We start from the raw sequence: 17,241 nt of genomic DNA, 5'->3' as shown, positions 1-17,241 counted from the left end.
AATAATGGGTTTAGAAGCTTATCAGGGCAGGCGGGCCACTGCTGGGGTTTTATCTCTCTCGGCCACATTGCAGTAGTGTTCCGCTCTCCATACTAAATAGGAAACTGGACGTGATGTGGAATTAGAGCCTACCCAGCTGAAGCCACCCAACACTTACTACAAATATAGCCGCGATGCGTAGGCCACAAAATGGCTCCACTCACTTTTCCCAATGAAAAGCAAATGGTGAGTAAAGAAGAATCGGCTCTGCAGAGGGCTGGGCGCTGGGGGCGGCGGGATGCGGTTTTGGGGGGCTCCGGAGGGCAGCGAGTGGGCTTTGGGGGGCTTCTGCCCCACGTGAGAGACAGGCGAGCAGGGGAAAAAACACAAAATCTTTTCCGCGGTTGGGTTTAATCTTTTTTATTCTTTGATGCGGGGTGGGTGAGGAGGAGAATACGCTTTCCCCTTTGAAACTGTGGGGTGCGGCACCCCCACCAAGCCGGGACCCTCGGGCTGCGGCTGCGAGGCGGTGGCTGGGACGGGCTGGGGGGCGCTGGGGGCGAAGCGCCCACGGGGCCCGGATCCCCCAGCCTCTCCCCAGGGACAAACTCCAGGACACGGCCCGGCCGACAGCCAGAACCTGAGCGCTTGTCCCCGAGAGAGGGTCCCCGATATCCTGCTCCCTCCCGCCCCTTCTCTTTGGGGCGATATCCCTACAAAGAGCCGGCGGGAGAGGTGCGCTTTTGGGTTGGAAATTTCCTGCTGATCGGCTGCTGGAAAACAAAAGGATTTTGCAGAGCAGAAACCAGCGGGCGGGGATTTAATGCCCCCCCTCCATTTTTTTCTAAACGAAACCACCCTAATTTAAGGCAAAATACTGCTGCTATCTTTGCGGTTTTGTATATTTCGTTTTTTAACGAATGAGGGAACAGACGCCATCGGGATTATTTCTTTTTTTACGAAGGAGAAAACCTAATTTTTTGTAATTTCGTTGGCGGGGTGAACCGGCCTCGCCTTCCTGTCGCTGGGCGGCGGGGAGCAGGCTCACTCTGCCGCCGGCCCGGTGCCGGCTGTCGCGGTTCCTCGGCCCGGGAGCGGGGCCGGTAACCGGCCCCTCGAGGAATTTAATTTGCCCCTTTAGGAATTAAATTTTCCAGCCGGACGTGGGAGAAACGCCGCCGCCGTCGCTGCTTCGTGCGAGCCCATCGGGAGAAAAACAACCCCGTGTCCGGCCCCGTCTGTGATTTCCTCCCGGGAAGACCGGGCTTGCAATGTGTCCAAAAAACCGCCCAATTCGCCCCAAATATAGGGCGCTTATTTTCACGCCTTTTTATCTCTGTTTATTTTTTTTTCCACGCCAGGCCATGGCCGTCGCTCGTTGTGGCCCCGTGTGCGAGGCGGCGCCTCCCGGCGGCGGCGGGGGGGGGACCCGGGGGTGGCCGCTGTCCCCTATCACAGGGGCCTCCCCGGGGTGCTGTCCCCTCCTTCCCTCTCCCCTGCACCTTTTTCCCTCCACTGATCTCTGGCAATCCGGACCCACGAGATCCACCCTCTCCTTTTTTTTTTTTTCTCCCCCCTTCTCTTCCTCCCAGGATTTAGCAGTTTTATCCCGATGCGGGTGTCCTTCCTCTCTGTAAAGTCGTAAGTACCTTGAGGTGGGAGGAGTAAATTCAGCCTGACACTGAGAGCGCTTTTGTTGAAACAGGAGAGACTTGCGGTGTCCCTACTTAAATATGACACATGTGAGTAATCTCTTCCTATACAATATCGGAATAGGCAATTAGATTTTTCTTTCTAGAGGGCTGGCGGGAAGGGGGCTGGAGGGAAGGCCGAGAACTTGTGCTTTAGGTGGTCGTATTTTTTTTATTTTGTTTTCCAGCGAGATGGTGAGATATGGCAAAAAAAAAAAAAAAAAGGGAGGGGGGGTTCTCGCGACTCAGCCTATCAGAAACGAAATAAAAAATTTCTCGAGGCAAAGGAGTGAGAAGGATGGGTGGCAGCTCTCTGCTCCGTGAAGCTCCTTATTTATATGGAAAAGAATAACCAATCAATCAAACAAAAGTAATCTAAAAACGAACGAGGTGATATGTGGGAGATAAAGCATAGAAATAATCGCGATATCGCTGTTTGGCCTCGGCGCGAGGTGCCCTGTCGCGACAGCATTTGTTCTGTGGGAGAAGGGGGACAATGCTGCGTGCGGCCGCGGCCGGGCCCCTTCCTCCTTCCTGCGGTAGAGAATGCGCGGGGGCACTGGCTCCGTTAGGGGCTGGTTTAACCCGCTCTCCTCCAAAAAGTGGGTTTAGGTATATTTCGATCGTTTATAAATAATAAAAAATAATCATGGGAGGAGAAGGGGCCTCCCATGAGGCTAAGGCCGCTGCAGGCAGGCCGGGCCGCGACTGGGCTGTCTCCGCAGGGCAGCGGACACCGCCGGGGACCCCAAAATGGGGAGAAATACCCCCAAAAAAGCGGAGGCGCCTGAGCCTTCTCCGTAATTTGGCCGCATAATTTAACCCGCACCCTTGGCGGCGCTCCGGGCGCCGCCCGAGCCCCCCTCGCTGCTCCAGCCGCCCTGATGGTGCCGATGTGAATCCCCGAGGGGCGCCGGGAGCGTGGCGGGGAGTCCGGCCCGTCCCCGGCGTGCGGGACCGGGGAGCTGCGAGACGTCAACGCGCCGCTCCGCGAGGCCCCGTGACGTCACAGCAGGGTCGGGGGGGGCGGGGTGGACCCACAGACCCCCCCCCCCGGCCCGCCAGCAAACTCTGAATGATTTGGGGTGATCAGGAACTCCCCCGTTTCTCACCGACGAGGTCTAAGCCCCGAAGCGGCCCCCCCACGTCGGGGCGGTGCCCGTGGAGGGGTGAAGCTCCCCTTGGTCCCCATCCGGGGCCTCCCCTGACCGCTGCCTCTCTCCGCAGGACGATGGACAGGCCGCCCGCCCCGCCGCCCCCCAGTGACCCCCGCGATGCCCGCCCCGCCCGGCGGCACGACTCGGAAGCGGAGACCACGAGCGAGCCGGAGAGCAGCCGCGGGGGCATGGAGGCGCCGGCGGACCCCCAGCTGCTGCTCAACGGGGCGGCCAAGGAGGCGGGCCGGCCCTCCCCCGGGCCCCCCGCCGCCCCTGTGCCCGTCATCGAGCTGGTGCGCCGGGGGGGCTCCCTGGACATAAAAAGCCGTGAGGCGGCGGGGGAGGCGATGCAGAGAGCGCCGGGAGCCGAGCCGTGCCGCGCCACCGAGGCCGCCTGCGAGGCCCGCATGGTGCAGCTGAGCCCCCCCGCGCTCCCGCTGCAGCCCCACGGCAGGGCCATGCTCTACAACCTGGGCCAGCCGCTGGCCACCATCAACAGGTCCGTGTCTCCCCTATCCCATCCCATCCCATCCCGGAGCGGCTTCCCCGGGGGGGGAAAGCGGCTCGGTTCGGGGCGGCGGGAGGCGCGGGGCGGAGATGCGGGGGCAGAAGCAGCAGCATCCCTTCCTCCACGCGGCGCTCGTCGCTTAGGCAGCGCGGGTTTGCGCACAACTTTGCAAAGAGAGAAAGGGAAAAGGGGGGAAAAAAGGTAAAAAAAAAAAAAGAAACGAAAAACTCGTTCCTCGAAGGTAAAATATTTACGGTGGTGAAGTCCCGGGCAGAGCGAAAGGGTCCGTCAGTAAATGGATGAGAACCGCTTTAGCTCTTCGGAGCTCCCAGGGCTCTCTCTGTTCTCCGACGAGTCCCGCAAATTAGAGAAAGGCACAGCAGAGGCTCTGACAGGGGCTGAGCCAGCCCGGGGGTGTGCAGGGACGGACCCGCTGCGGTGCGGACCCGGCCCGGGTGGACGTGCGTGCCCGCCTGCGGGAGAGCTCAAAGCCGCGGGAATGGGGTGGATTTTGCCCTAAGCCGCAAGTCTGGACGCCCCAAGCCGCTCACATCCCCCTGCCCACGCCGGGCTGCCGTCCCTCGCTGCGTGTCCCTGGTTGGCCGCGTGTGGTGTCACCGCACGACCCCGGGCTCGGCTTCGTGAGCCGTGAGCTCGCTCCGAGGTCACGGAGCAGCTCTGCTTCCCGCCGGCCCCGGACGCTCCCCCTACCGCGGGGCCGGGCCGGGGGGATGTCGGTGTGTCCTCACGGCCTCGCTGCCTTTCTTTGCAGCGGGTTTTTCGGCGAACCGGATTCTTTCTCCATGTACGGCAGCAACCGGGTGAAGCGGAGACCCTCTCCATACGAGATGGAGATCACCGACGGTGAGAGAATTTCGCCCCTGCGCCACCTCTTGGGGGGGGTGGGGGTGTCCCCATCTGCTGAGGGGGACAAGTTCCTGCACTTTGCCACACTCTGGCACTAAATCCCGAAATAATAAAAGGACTAAACCCCCAAAGCCCCCAAGACGCGAGTAGGATGCCCAGGGAGTCAGGGTGGCTCTCCGGTAAGAGGAGCCCACAGCGGTCCCCAGCAGCGTGCCCGATGAGTTTGCCTTCACCCAGCACCCAGCGGAGCAGTTCAGTTTGTGGCTAATTATATCCCTATTCTGCAAATTGCTTAGAGATTAAACCCTAAAGAAGGCAATAAATATAAGTCTGTTGAAGTGCAGATCAGGGCCATTGCAGTGAGATGTTGCGTCCGTAAACCCTTCCAGCCAGGAGACGCTCGCACTGCAGACCACAGCCTTGGGCAGAAAGGACAACCTGCCTTTAAAGCGCCCGGCAGCAAAGAGCTAACACCGTGCTGAGGTCTGCAGCGGCGCGGTGGGATCGTGGCCTTAATTCGGTATACATCCACAAACTGTTCCCGTCTGCCGTGGAGAAATATCCCGTGGCAGAGTCTGGGAGGAGATGTGGAAGGTGACATTCTGGTGTTTCATTCTGGTGGTCCCAGATGCAGGCATCCCTGTTGGAGCTGCAGGATAATTTCGGAGAATGGAAGGCAGGGAGAGGGCAGGGCAGGATCTGCTGCCTGCTCCTGGCAGCAGGTGTGGGATGCTATGTGCAAGGGCGCGTTTGCCCACGGGATGCTGCCCATGCAAAGGGACATTTGCAAGAATAATTTACACGTGGAAGGCCACCCTGTTTATCTCTGGAGTTATTAGCCCGTACACATGAGATTCGCTGAAATGTGTTTTCTCTTTAGCAATTGTAAACACTGTATTTAAACTGCTGGACAATTAATTTTCCTCCTTTCCAGCTAGCTATCCTTTTCTTCTACCCAGCTAATCTAAGATCAAATCATAACCTGCATCAGTCTAAAATAATACAACCCAAAATGACAGGCTCAGGGTATTATCTGCATTCATCAGTCCTTCTGTCCCCACTCTCCGCCCTCTTGGTCCTTTCAGACTGCAGCCCCGTGGGACAGGGGATGTCACAGCCCCAGCACAAGAAGGGCTTTTTGTCTGGGTTTTGATTCCGAGGCTTAGCGGTTACGGGGAAAAGCCCATCAAATCTCGGTGTCTGACTAAAGCTTTGGACTTGCTACTAAATTAGGTATTAAGGATTACAGAAGTACTTGGTCGTAACCAAGTTTTTGAACGTGTGGTTTAATGCAGGTGTACAGATTTGGCCCAATCCTGCAGGTCCTGGTTCATGTGAATTTCCAAGACTGGACTCAACATTTTTTGGGGGAAAAAATAGGTGTCAGGTTATGTTGTCTAAACAGGAGCAATTCGGAGGGATGTACATCCCATGCTGAGGCATCTGGGTGGTGTGAGAGGCTTTGCTTATTGCTCTGATTGTCACCTGCTGGGTGACATCCACAGCACACAGGAGCACCACTCTTGAGGGTCCTCAGCCCTTGGGATCTGCAGAAGGGCAGGGCAGTCTTGCCAGACTTTGTGCTTGTGGGGTTTATCCATAAGAAAATGAGTGGTGGGGGTTTTGCAAGTGTTTCTTTATCTATTTTATGGAAATTTTGTTCCACTTAATATGTTCTTTAAAAATAGCCAGAAGTGAAGATAAAAATGCAAAAAAGTATCTCTAAAAAAGTATATCCTGGAACTCTGGAAGATCATCTTTTTATTAATTTTCCTCAGACTTCTTATTACAATTAAAAAAGCATCAGTCAATCCATTAGAACAAAATCCAGGCAAAAATTCTCATCTGATTGCTTGGATTAATTATGAGGCAAGTTTCTTTATGAGAAATAGATTTTCTATTATAACACAGCTATGGGGCATTTTAATTTTCTCCATTGCTTGACACATTTTGGCCAAAACCTGATCTCTTTCTAAAATATATATCTAATTCAGTTGGTACAGGAATCAAGAATTTGAGTGGTGTCAGAATTTGTTTTATATACTGAAGCTTGATTTGGGTGCCCCGGATGAAAATGAACAGGTCTTTTTTTTTTTTTTTTTTTCTGATTTCTGACCTATTTATGAACAGATGTCTTTTAGTCATCAGCTTTCAGTGAACAGAGACACATGTTTGAAGCCTGTGAAGAATGAAAGTCTCTTTAGCTTTTTTTTAATGAGCAGTATCCAAGATGGGGTTATTTCTCGTACTCTTATGGGAGTAAATAGTTTTTAAGCTGCATCTCTTTCTGGATTCAAGACGGCTTACTTTGTCTTGTCTGGAAAGAGCAGTAAAGTGTTAAAAATGTCATATTATTGTGGTAGGATGTAGCACATTCTTCACTGCTTAATTAGTAGTGCTGCTGAGGTCCCTTTGGTCCCTGCCACCTTCCCCACAATCCTGTGGCATAGCAGGCTGTGCACATCAGGGACAAGAAACCTTCCCTTTGCATGAGCTCTTGCACATTGATTCATACAAAGGCATTAGGTGCTGTTTGGGGGTGAAGACTGCCTTTATTAAAGCATCACACTGGAATCTTAGAGGTCATAGGTGTGTCTGTCCTTTCTACAACCCCAGTTTATCCCAGGGACTCTCTGTGATTTTGGGGGACTCCCAGCTCTGAGCACACCGTGAGGAGGAGTGAGTTGTGTGGCTGCTCACACACTCCATAAGCTGGCAGCTTTAACCTGGCTGCTTGGGAGCGTGTCCCCATGGAAACCCTGCAGTGCAGGGTATTCTGTGTGACGTGCTGGATGTGATGAAGGAACTCAGTTTCCCCTGAATGGAGGAAAGTGTGATGGTATCTGATCATCTGCAACAAGGGATACCACTTCTCCTGTTGTGCCAGGTGGGACCTGGAGGTACAGCCTGACTAGGATACTTATAAAAAGTCACACTTGTTTGGCTCCTGTGCCACAGTCAAGGCAGCCAAGAGTTTTGCTAGAAAAGAATAAAGGTGTTTAAATGTGCCCCGGGGTGCTGGTTTCACTGGGTGATGTCAGAGCTGTGGCTTAAACTGCTCACCAAGGCCAGGGGCTTGTTCCCACCAGGAGGGAGAAGTTAGGCAGGTGTCTCAGAGTGGGAAAACAGGGGAGAGATGGTGGGAATGGGAATTCCACAGTCCTTTGGGGTAAGACTCACTGAAGTGTTACCTGCAAGTCTTTGCTTCCCACTCTGTGATGATTTCATTGTATGTGATGCTTCCTATCCCATGGGAGTTTCTGCTGTGGTCATCCTTCCAGATTTTCATGAGATTGAGGTGACCTTCCATCGTTGATGTCTCCTGGAGGAGATGATGGAAAGGATGTAATAATAAAAACATCTCATGATAGAGTTCTCTTACATGAGGTGGTTTCCATGGACCCAAGAACCTGCAATCCTGATTTACAGCACTGCTGCTCCTGCAGCGCTGTACTTTTCTGTAGATGTGCTTTGGGTCACTTCTAGCACAGAGACAAAGCTTTTCTCATGCCACCAGGAGTTACCCTGATGTGCTGAAAGGAGAATTAGTGTGTTTTGTGCCTTCATCCTGTGTAGCATCCCCTGTCAGAAACATGGCTGTAAAATTTCAAGGATTTAATTGGAGGCTACATGTAATTAGGCCAAATGGACACCTCCAGCAATTTGGGATCCCATCTCCAACTAGTGTCAGAGGGAGTTTTTGCCCTGTGGCAGAGATGTGTAGAGAGAGCAGGCAGTCCTCAGGTCAGCTGTGAAACTGTTCCATCCTCACCTGTGATCACCTTTCTGGCAGGACACTGCCTTCCCTCTGTGGGTCACATTGCTACCTGTCCTCATTCCTATGGGGCAAACCCCATTGCCCTGTTTCACTCAGAGGGCTGGTGGCAGCCCTGTGGTCGCTCTCGGCAGGGAAGACCTCTGGATCTCAGAGTTGTCAAAGCCTCTGCTCAAGCTAATTCCCTCCCATCCCAATGGTGTGTCCTTTAGACAATTTTTGGGATAGAAAATAAAGCCATCTAGCGATACAAAATTTTAATAGGACCATTGTTGCTGGGTTACCCTTGTTGATCAGTTGAGATACCCTAAAATTATAGCAGCCTTCTGCACACTTATCATGACAAATGAGAGGTAAATTTAGCTATCTGAGGATCCAAAGAGATGCACCTCAATTTTTTCCCTTCCAGTGGATTGAACAGAAGTTATGGCTTTCTCCAGTTAGATGGAAACTCTTATTTCACTGCCCTGATGATTAAACCTCACTAAAATTAGTCAGGTAGTTAATCTGCAAAACAGTGACCTTTTCAGCAAAGTAATACCTGGCCTGTTGAGCCCTGCTCCTAATTCTGTGTGCTTGGGATTGCAGGTCCTCACACAAAAGTGGTTCGTCGCATTTTCACCAACAGCCGGGAGAGATGGAGGCAGCAGAACGTCAACGGGGCCTTCGCAGAGCTGCGCAAGCTCATCCCCACCCACCCGCCTGACAAAAAACTGAGCAAGAACGAGATTTTGCGCCTGGCTATGAAATACATCAACTTCCTGGCCAAGCTGCTCAACGACCAGGAGGAAGAAGGAAACCAAAGGGGCAAAGTGAACAAAGACTCGGGGATAGTCCAGGAAGACCTCCTGCAGGACATGTTGTCTCCCAACTCTAGCTGTGGCAGTTCTTTGGACGGAGCGGCGAGCCCGGACAGCTTCACGGAAGAGCACGAGGCGCTGGATTCGAAGCACACGCGGAGCCTGCACCACGCCATCCTCCCCGTAGAAGGCAACGCGCAGCGGTGATTACCCTCACACTGCTCCCGAGGCGCGCGGGGGAGAGGCCAGGCCTGCCTGTGCCGTTGCTGGAACTTGTGCTTGTGGGATTTGTGACTCTGCCTTTCCCTGGGAGCTCGGGCTGCCCACTCTCCCCAGCCTGGGACAGAGAGGCCGGCACGTTGGCTGAGGACAAGACCAACCCAGATGGACGTTCGGGGTTTAGGTACGTGACCGTACAAAGAAGAAAAGCATTGAATTCATCTTCGTTGTACAGAACTGCTCGGGATGGGACTCCGCAGAGGGGAAGGAGACGTGGCTGGTGCCTCTCCAGAGTTTAGAGGGTTTGCAGGCCGCTTGGTGACCGTCTCTTTTCAAGCAATCATCTGGGGGAGACATGGAACTCCTCTTTCACTGCTGACAGAGGCCATCGGCGCTTTCCAGCTCCACGTGGTGCTGGAAACTGCTGCATCACTCCAGCGCTGCAGCACTTCTCCAGCCTGTGGCACATCCAGCTGGTCTGAGCAGGAGCTTGGCCACATGTTCCTGTTGTCCGAGAATTTTTGACTGTATCTTTTTAAAGAGGTGAAAAAATACCCTCAGCAAAAGAACTATTAAAAGGATTTAGAGTATTTCTTTTTCTCTCCTTTTTTCTTTTCTTTTCTTTCCTTTTTTTTTCTTTTTCCCTTCCCTTACTTCCTTTCCCTTCTATCTGATTTTGGATTGTTTGGGCTTGTTGTATTTATGATGTGGGATTACTTCTGTCTAACTCTGTCATGCAGTATCCACTGAATGAAAAGGTACATAGGTGTTTTCTGCCACCCTCCCAGTCCCTGATCCTTCTGCTGGTAACACTCAGCAGGTGAGTTTCAAGCCTGCTGTAGTCTCCTAGAGTTTTTCCAGTGGTTTCTATAGGGCCAGAACTTCTCTCAAGAAAGATGAATTTCAGAGTTGGGAAGGAAAGAAAATATTTGCTAGTGAAGTATCTCCTTGGACTGGGGGATTTTTAAATTCAAAAAAGCAAAAAAAAAAAGGGCAAAAGGAGTCAATGATGTATCAACAGTGTGCGTGTACATAGGGTTATAAAAAGGTTTTTTAATGGTATGCTTTGAATTTTTTGGTTTTATTGTGTGAAAATGGTGGTTCAGCTGTGCCAATGCCCACAGTGTGGACAACAATGCTGGATTTATTTTGGCGTTAGGAGGGTCCTCACCTGTCAAGGTTGGTAGGAGACCACAGATCCTCTCTGAATCTTGTGGGGAAGCAGTAAAAGCAGTGTGGGATTAGCCCCCATTCCTGAGTGCTCAAATTAGTCCAAAACTGAGCTCTGTGACTGAGCTGATCCTCTGATTGTGCTGGCCCCCAGGAGGATATTTGGGAAACAGGGGAGCAGGAGGCTGCTGCTGTGGTGGCTGGGAGCTGAGAACCACCCTGTCCCATCACCACTGCATCAGGACCATCTCTCACCAACCCATCTCCTGATGGAGCGTTTGCCCCAAACCCATCCTCTCCCTCTGCAGATCTGTCAAGGCACAGAAATCTCTACCATGACACAGTAGAAAAAAAACCCAAACCCACACACAAACATCCTTTGGAAGGGAATAAATCTTTTTGAGTGGGGACATCTTCCACCGCACTCGTGCCTTCCCAAGGGTGCTGAGGTACAAGGGAACACAGAGAATTTGAGTAGGTGTCTGCAAGCCCGTCCAGGCTTAATTCAGAGCCATGTCATTTCCATCCCTGCTTGGTTTTGATGCCTCTTTGTAAATAATAGGTAAAAGTCTGGCGTGTGGCTTGGCTTGTTAGGCGGAATTAGTTGCCTGGGAAGGGATCCTGGCCCATGCAAGCATTTCCAGCATAGTCCCCAAATTCTTGGAAAGCACCAATCTCCCCCATCTTAAATTGGGGAAAAGGAGGAAAACTCTTGGGTCTGGATTGTGCATGGGGGTTTTTCCTAGAGGAGGTTACCTGCAGGGCTGGGCCAGGGAATGTGCTGGTGGGTGAGGAAGTGACACTGAGGAAGAGGTTTGGACTGGTACTGGTGCCAGGGGTAGGACAGGCAAGCAGCAGCGGGCTGCCAGGGGGCCCTCGGGGAAGGGAGGGGGGTACTGTCACACAGGTAAAACTGTTCCTGGTTCCCAAAGAACCCTGGGTGGGCTATGTGGGGGTTTTGCACCCTTGTTATTAAACTGTCGCAAGAAAAAAAAATTCACCAATACTCAGAAATCCCTCATTCCACACAAATCCATCACTTCTTGTTTATATCTTCTCGGTAGCTGAGCAGTCGGGAAAATGGTACAACCTTGGCAGCACCCCCAAACGCCCCCAGGCACTCGCACTCCTGCAGGGAGTGCCGTAGGTCTCCCGGGGTATGTACAGTTGTACTTTAATTGTGATTTGAATGGTACATTTCCTCTGCCCACCTCTCCTCCTGCCTGCTTCACCTCTCGCTGTGTGGGCCATCACCCCCCATTCCTGTTGGAAACAGCGCTCTGGGGCAGTGTCGTACCGTGTGAGTGAATTCCTGCCTTACGAATTTTGGTTTTTTCAGCCCCGCCCCTTTCTCTGCCACCCTCCCCTTGGATTTCTGCATTTTTTCTGCAGAAATGAAGTAACCAGACCTGGTACCCTGAGTCTCAACCCACTGTGGATGTGCTATTTAGAAAACACATTTGTCGTAATGTGTGTGTATATATAAATATATATATATAATGAATATATCAAGAATATTTCTAAATAAAGTTTTACAAAGCAGCCTCCACTCGCTGTCTGCCTCTGTCCCACCTCGCCACTTGAATCCATCATTACTTTGGTGTTTCATCCCTGAGTGTTGCGGGGTGACGATGCCAGGGTGGCCCATTCCCAGACAGCCAAAGGCATAAACAGGCAGCAGAAAACGTTGCAAAAGGATCTGCTATTTTTTTTTTTTCTTGCTTGACTCACACCGTCCAGCCTGGGCTGGGCTTCTGCAGAGAGAGCAGGCGGGAGGAAGAGCGCGCGGGGCCGGCAGGAAGGAAGGCAGGCGATGAAGCAATGCCCCGCCGCAGGCGAGCGTTACCAGCCACCCCCACCTTACCCCCAGCGTGTTATTTGCAGGTCCCCCAAAGCTTCCAGTGGCCTTTTCCCGTCTTTTGGCGAGGCTGACTGTGCGAGGAAGGGGCTGCTGGGGGCCATGCTACTTCCCTTCGCACCATGGCAGGCGCTCGGCCATGATTTAACGGGCAGTGAGAGTAATTCCTCTTTTTTTTTTTGGAGAGAAATTACCACAGCCACGTGCACAAGTGCTTTTAAAAATATACAGCATTAATTAGGGAGTGTTTACAGGCTAAGTGGTCCATTGAACATGTGTGTGTTTATGTATATATCTCTCTCTCACATACATATATTTTTTTAATATCCATACCTACAGCACCATGCTGCTGATGGTGGCTGACACTGTACTGAGCATGGAGCAGATGAGCAGGAATGGTACCACAAATGTTTTCTTGTCTTTAATTTCCATGAATTACGGAGTTGCCTATTTAAACAAACCCTTTAGAGTTTTTTAACTTGCATTTTTAAAGCCTGTCCCCCAAAAGCTTAGCTGCTAACCCTTCCTCCCCAGCTGCCTGGTAGCTAACACTTGCTTTTAAGGTTTCTGAGTGAAATTTCCCCCCAGATGGGAGAGAGGACCCTTTCTCAGGCTCCAGCCTGGGGATGTAGGGAGCCCTGTCCAGGCACAGCCCCAGATGAGGGACATGGGGGTCCCCTCCACAGCCAGGCTGAGCAAAGCCCCCACAGCCAGGACTGGGCTGGTTCCACCCCAGGCACTGGGACAAGGCGTGGGGCACGTGTGGGGCAGTGTGTGGCTCCTGGAGTTTATCTGGAGTTGGGAGATCATGGCTGTACATCTGTTTTAAGCCCTGTCGCCCATCCTCTGCCAGCCCAGCAAGAGCTGATAGCTCACCCACCGGTTATCTCTGCCTCCCACCTCCTGCCTCTCTCCCTCCCTCCTTCCATTGCCAGGACAATTCTCCTTTCACCTCCCCCTTCTGCTTTTTTGCTTTCTACAAACAAAACGTCCTTAATGGCCACAAGTCTTTTGCAGCCAGCAAAGGAAGAAACATCCTTAAGGGAGAAGCACCTGCAGGGTGAAGGCTTCAAACCACTCCGTGTATATTTAGAGGTTCTATAACCTATGGAAAGGGCTGAGAGGTTTCCAATGCCACCTGCTCCATGGTGGGAGGGTCAATGTGCTTCACTCCTGACTGATCTTGCTGGTGGGGAGATCCTGGGTGCTGATGTGACAGGACAGGCTCCAGGGTTGTGTCCCCAGGTAGTGGCTTCATGTTGGCCATGCTGTAAAGAGCATCCTTCTTCCAGCATCTTCTTCTTCAGGGCATCTGGACCTTGATGCTCCTTGGCCACCAAGATGAAATGCCACAGAAGGTATCAGACATTCACCTGCCTTTGCGTTTCTTTTTAAAAAGTAATTTTCTAAAGCCCTTCCCATTCTTGCCTTCCAATGGAAAGTTTAATTAATTTCTCATCAAATGGTAATTTCTTTTTACAGTCATGTTGTATTGCAAATGGTGATGTGCACTGCTCTGTGGATTCGAATAGATGGGGAAAAACGCCAACCCAAGCTGGTTTTTCTCTGTTTATGCAAAACAGAAAAGCAAGTTGGGAAAAACACCCAAAGGTTTCCACAGCACAGAAGGCCAGGAGGGCAATGGCGTGGGTTTCATGGGTGGCATTGCCCTCAGCAGGGACAGTGCTGGGCTTCATTTCTCACTGGTGGCACCACAATGTGATGGGTGCTCTGGTCTGTAGGGCAGGAAATTTTCTGGGAAGTAGCGGGTTCTTCACAAACTTGAAACAGGTGCATGTCAAGGTGTTTTGTATATCCAGTTTTCTAATGTGTCCCAGGAACTCGGTGACATTCAGGCTTCCAGTGGCAGAAAATTTCGCTTACCAGTGCGTGGATGACACTGGGGAGTGAGAACAGAGGGGACTTGACATTGAGATAAAATTGAGTTAAAAACCAGAGAGAAGGTGGGAGGAATGCATATGTCCAAGACAGCGAAACAAGAAACACAAAACCCCAAAATCACCCCAAAACTGGGCAGCTTCTATTTTCAAGCCTCATTATATATTTTTAATTACAGCCTTTTTGGCCAAGCGACGTTGAGGGCAGCCTGCACTGGCAGCCCTGCCTGGGAACACCGCTGAAGCCAGGAGCAAGGACCTGCTTCATTAAGGGCATTCCCACGTAATTGAATGAAACATGATCACGGAAACGACAGGACCCAAACATTCCCACCCCGGCAGCCGATGAGAAAGCTTCTCCTCTTCGCTGTGACAGGCCAGTGACAGCAGCAGGAGTAATTTATGGCTCCTGGGACTGCTCGATCTGCTCTGCATCCCGGGGCTTATCCCTGACATTCCCACCGCCACACAAAGGCTGCAGCCGGCCAGTGGTGCCCAGGGGACACCGCGCTGTCACACGCAGCAAGGAAATGAGCACCGAGCAGGATCCTCTCTCCCCTCCCAGCTTTATTCTTTCTCTCTGGTCTTCCTGCCTCTCCTTTCACCTTATTTCTCACTCCCGCTTTTTTTTTTTTTAGTTTCCATCCCAAAATTGGGATGGGAGATCAGAGCTAGGGGTGGATGGGAGAGGATGGGGATGCTTTGAGACCGCAGGGGCTCATGAGGGGGGACCTGCGCCACTGATGGGGATGCAGGAAACCTCCGGGGGGTGTGTCCAACAGGCACTTCCAAACTTCTCCCCCCCTGTAGACATTCCTTTTCCCCTGCTCTTGGAGCTATTCTCAGCCGCCCCAGTGACCTTTCCGGGGAACAATTTACTATTGTGTTTTGGTGAAGCCCAGCCTCTATTTTTACACTCTATTTTGCTGATGCAGGCGCAGGGAGCGAGACGGGAATCCAGCAGGAAATGGGAGGGAGCGTCTGGAGCATGGTTAGAACTGCCCCGGCGCTTTGATGTGCCGTGGCCGAACCCGTCCGGCAGCGCGTGGTGGGGCCGGGGGCTTCTCTCCCTGACCATGCCTCTGGCAAACCCCGCATGGCACCAGCTTAATCTGGCCGTGCCAAGGTGGGAATGGGTCCTGCAGCAAAGGGCTGGCAAAGCCGCGGTGGTACCTTGCTCCTCAGTGCAGGCGCCGCAAAATGAAAGGCAGCTTTCTGCTGGCATTGTGTAGCGCAAGGAATGCTGGAAAGAAGGGAAGGGGGTGACTTGCTGACTGGGCTAGGAGAAGTTTGGGAACATGCCCAAGGGTGTCCAGGAAAGGTATGGCAGAACATCCTGGCTTGCATCATGTGAAATGAGCAGGCTGGAAGCGGCAGGTCTTTTATGCGAGGTGCTGTCAAGTTGTGGTCCTTCCTGATGTGGGACCTGCAGCCAGGCCAGCCAGGAGTGAATGGCTCCAAAAATGCCAAGCATCACAGCCTAGATTGACTAGGGAAGTGTGGCTGCCTGCACGCCCTGTTCACCCCGTGTTTGTGGCAGGGGACAAGAGTCCCACTCCAGATGTATATCTGGGCAGATGGCCAAAGGCCAGGGAAAGGAAGGGAATGTGTCCAGTCCTGCAGCTGTTCTGCTTCCACCACTGTCACCACCTGCAGCACAGCCCCTGAGGTAGGAATAGGTCCCTGCTGCCCAGAGCTTGCCCAGAGCCCACAGAAACCAGAGGTAAGGTCACCCTGCATGTCTGAAGGGTCCAGCCATGGTCTCACCCACTGCCCATCCAAGGCTGCCTGGGGGGGATTGGGAGCAAGGGGATGCTTTACAGCAGCTGTCCCATCTCCAGAGCACTTTGCTTGCTGTGATATATCCCTTCACACGCTGCTGTAGCTGAAACAAAACACATCAACACCGTCCCAGCTGTGTGTCTTGCAACCATCCAGCATCACAGAACCACAGCTCTGAGCACCCAGCCTGCTCCATCCCTAGGAATAGCATTGAAACAGGAGCTGGAGGCCGGTGGGGGTGTCCTGGGGGGTAAGTCAGCAGTGTGCCATTGTGGATGCTGTGGGTGGGAAGTGCCTGCTCGGCGTGGGGAAGGCTCCGTGCTTGCCGGGTGTGCAGCTGGTGAACTGGTGCCCTGTGCATGCTGTGCCAGGGAGCAGGCGAGGAACAAGCCTGGGTGGGACATCATTGGGGTGTGTTAGCAGTGACACATCGGCACAGCCGCCTGTGTGACAAGGAGTCACAAATACACTCCACAAATAGCTGTTCATGCACACGGCAGGTGAGTGTGCACTGACTTGCTCCCACATGCACAGTCTGTGGGCTCTTGCACTGCAATGGTGCACAAGCACAAACACTCCTTTTGCCCGTCCCACTCCTGTGGGCATGTCCATGGATGCCCATTTGCAGACAGTCCTAAACACACGTTTGGATGGGTGTGGACATGCAGTCCTGCATGTGTCTTCAAGCCACACAAGTCCATGACACGCTCACACATGTGTCCCCTGCTCCTTGCATGCTGCCCGGCTGGCTGTCCCCACCAGACAAAACACCAGGGTGGTTTTGCTTTTGGCTGTCATCAGCAGAAATCACTCACAAGCTGCTCCCTGCCTCATCCTAGCAAACCCTGAGCTGCTTTTTCCCTTCTGGATCAGGTGGCACCAAACCATCCCGAGCAGGTACTAGATGTTTTTCCCGGGGTATTTCCAGGGCGGCAGGAAGGCTGAGCTGAGCCGTTGCTCCTATCTCGGCTCTCTGCCCGTCCCTGGGACCACCCTCCGGCTGGTTCCATCCTGCTCCGAGCCGCTCCCCTCTATCGCTGCGTGCAGGTGCCGCGGGATGGGGATAAGGCCCTGCATCCATCCACACACCGCAAGGGACGGGTGGTGTGAGCGGGAGCGTGTCTGTCCCCTCCAGCGGGGACACTGTCCCCTCGCTGGCAATGCCAACGCCACCGCCCGCTGCTCCGCTCTCCAGCAGGAGCTCGCAGTCGACGCCATCCCAGTGCCGTGTCCCGGGGGGTCGCAGCGGGGCTGTCCCACGCGGGGTCCCACCCGATCGCCTCCCCGAGCCCGGGCGGGCGCTGCTCTCCCCGGGCCGCCGCCTCCGGGCGGGCGCCTCCTTTGAACAGGTCTGGGGGAAGCCCCGCTCGTAGATAAACAACACATCAAACCCACAGCAGCACCAGCGCTTCCTGCCCGCGGGCCGAGGCCGAGCCGGGGCGGAACCGGAGCCGGAGCGGAGCAGAGCCAAAGCGGAGCAGAGCCGGAGCGGAGCAGAGCCGGAGCAGTTCGGAAGCGGAGCCGGAGCGGAGCAGAG

General features: G+C 53.3%; 1 protein-coding gene across 3 annotated transcripts; it reads left to right on the top strand.

Moving 5' to 3' along the window:
* On the top strand, positions 1 to 10,058 carry TAL1 (TAL bHLH transcription factor 1, erythroid differentiation factor). Of its 3 annotated transcripts, none has more exons than XM_042030636.1 (5): positions 29 to 225; positions 1,572 to 1,721; positions 2,898 to 3,326; positions 4,108 to 4,199; positions 8,566 to 10,058. In XM_042030636.1, coding segments are annotated over exons 2-5 (942 nt in total). In that variant the 5' UTR covers positions 29 to 225; positions 1,572 to 1,719; the 3' UTR covers positions 8,985 to 10,058. The 3 variants fall into 3 exon arrangements, with proteins under 3 accessions (XP_041886569.1, XP_041886570.1, XP_041886571.1); XM_042030637.1 differs by having other exon boundaries at positions 1,121 to 1,721; XM_042030635.1 differs by lacking the exon at positions 1,572 to 1,721 and having other exon boundaries at positions 1 to 225.
* The last annotated feature ends 7,183 nt before the right edge of the window (positions 10,059 to 17,241 follow it).

The sequence above is a fragment of the Corvus kubaryi genome, unplaced genomic scaffold (genome assembly GCF_017639235.1).
Source record: "Corvus kubaryi isolate FWS band 111438036 unplaced genomic scaffold, C.kubaryi_AGA036_p1.0 37334, whole genome shotgun sequence".
Lineage (NCBI taxonomy): Eukaryota > Metazoa > Chordata > Aves > Passeriformes > Corvidae > Corvus > Corvus kubaryi.
Note: the sequence above shows the minus strand (reverse complement) of the source record. Positions and strands in the feature narration are given on the sequence as shown.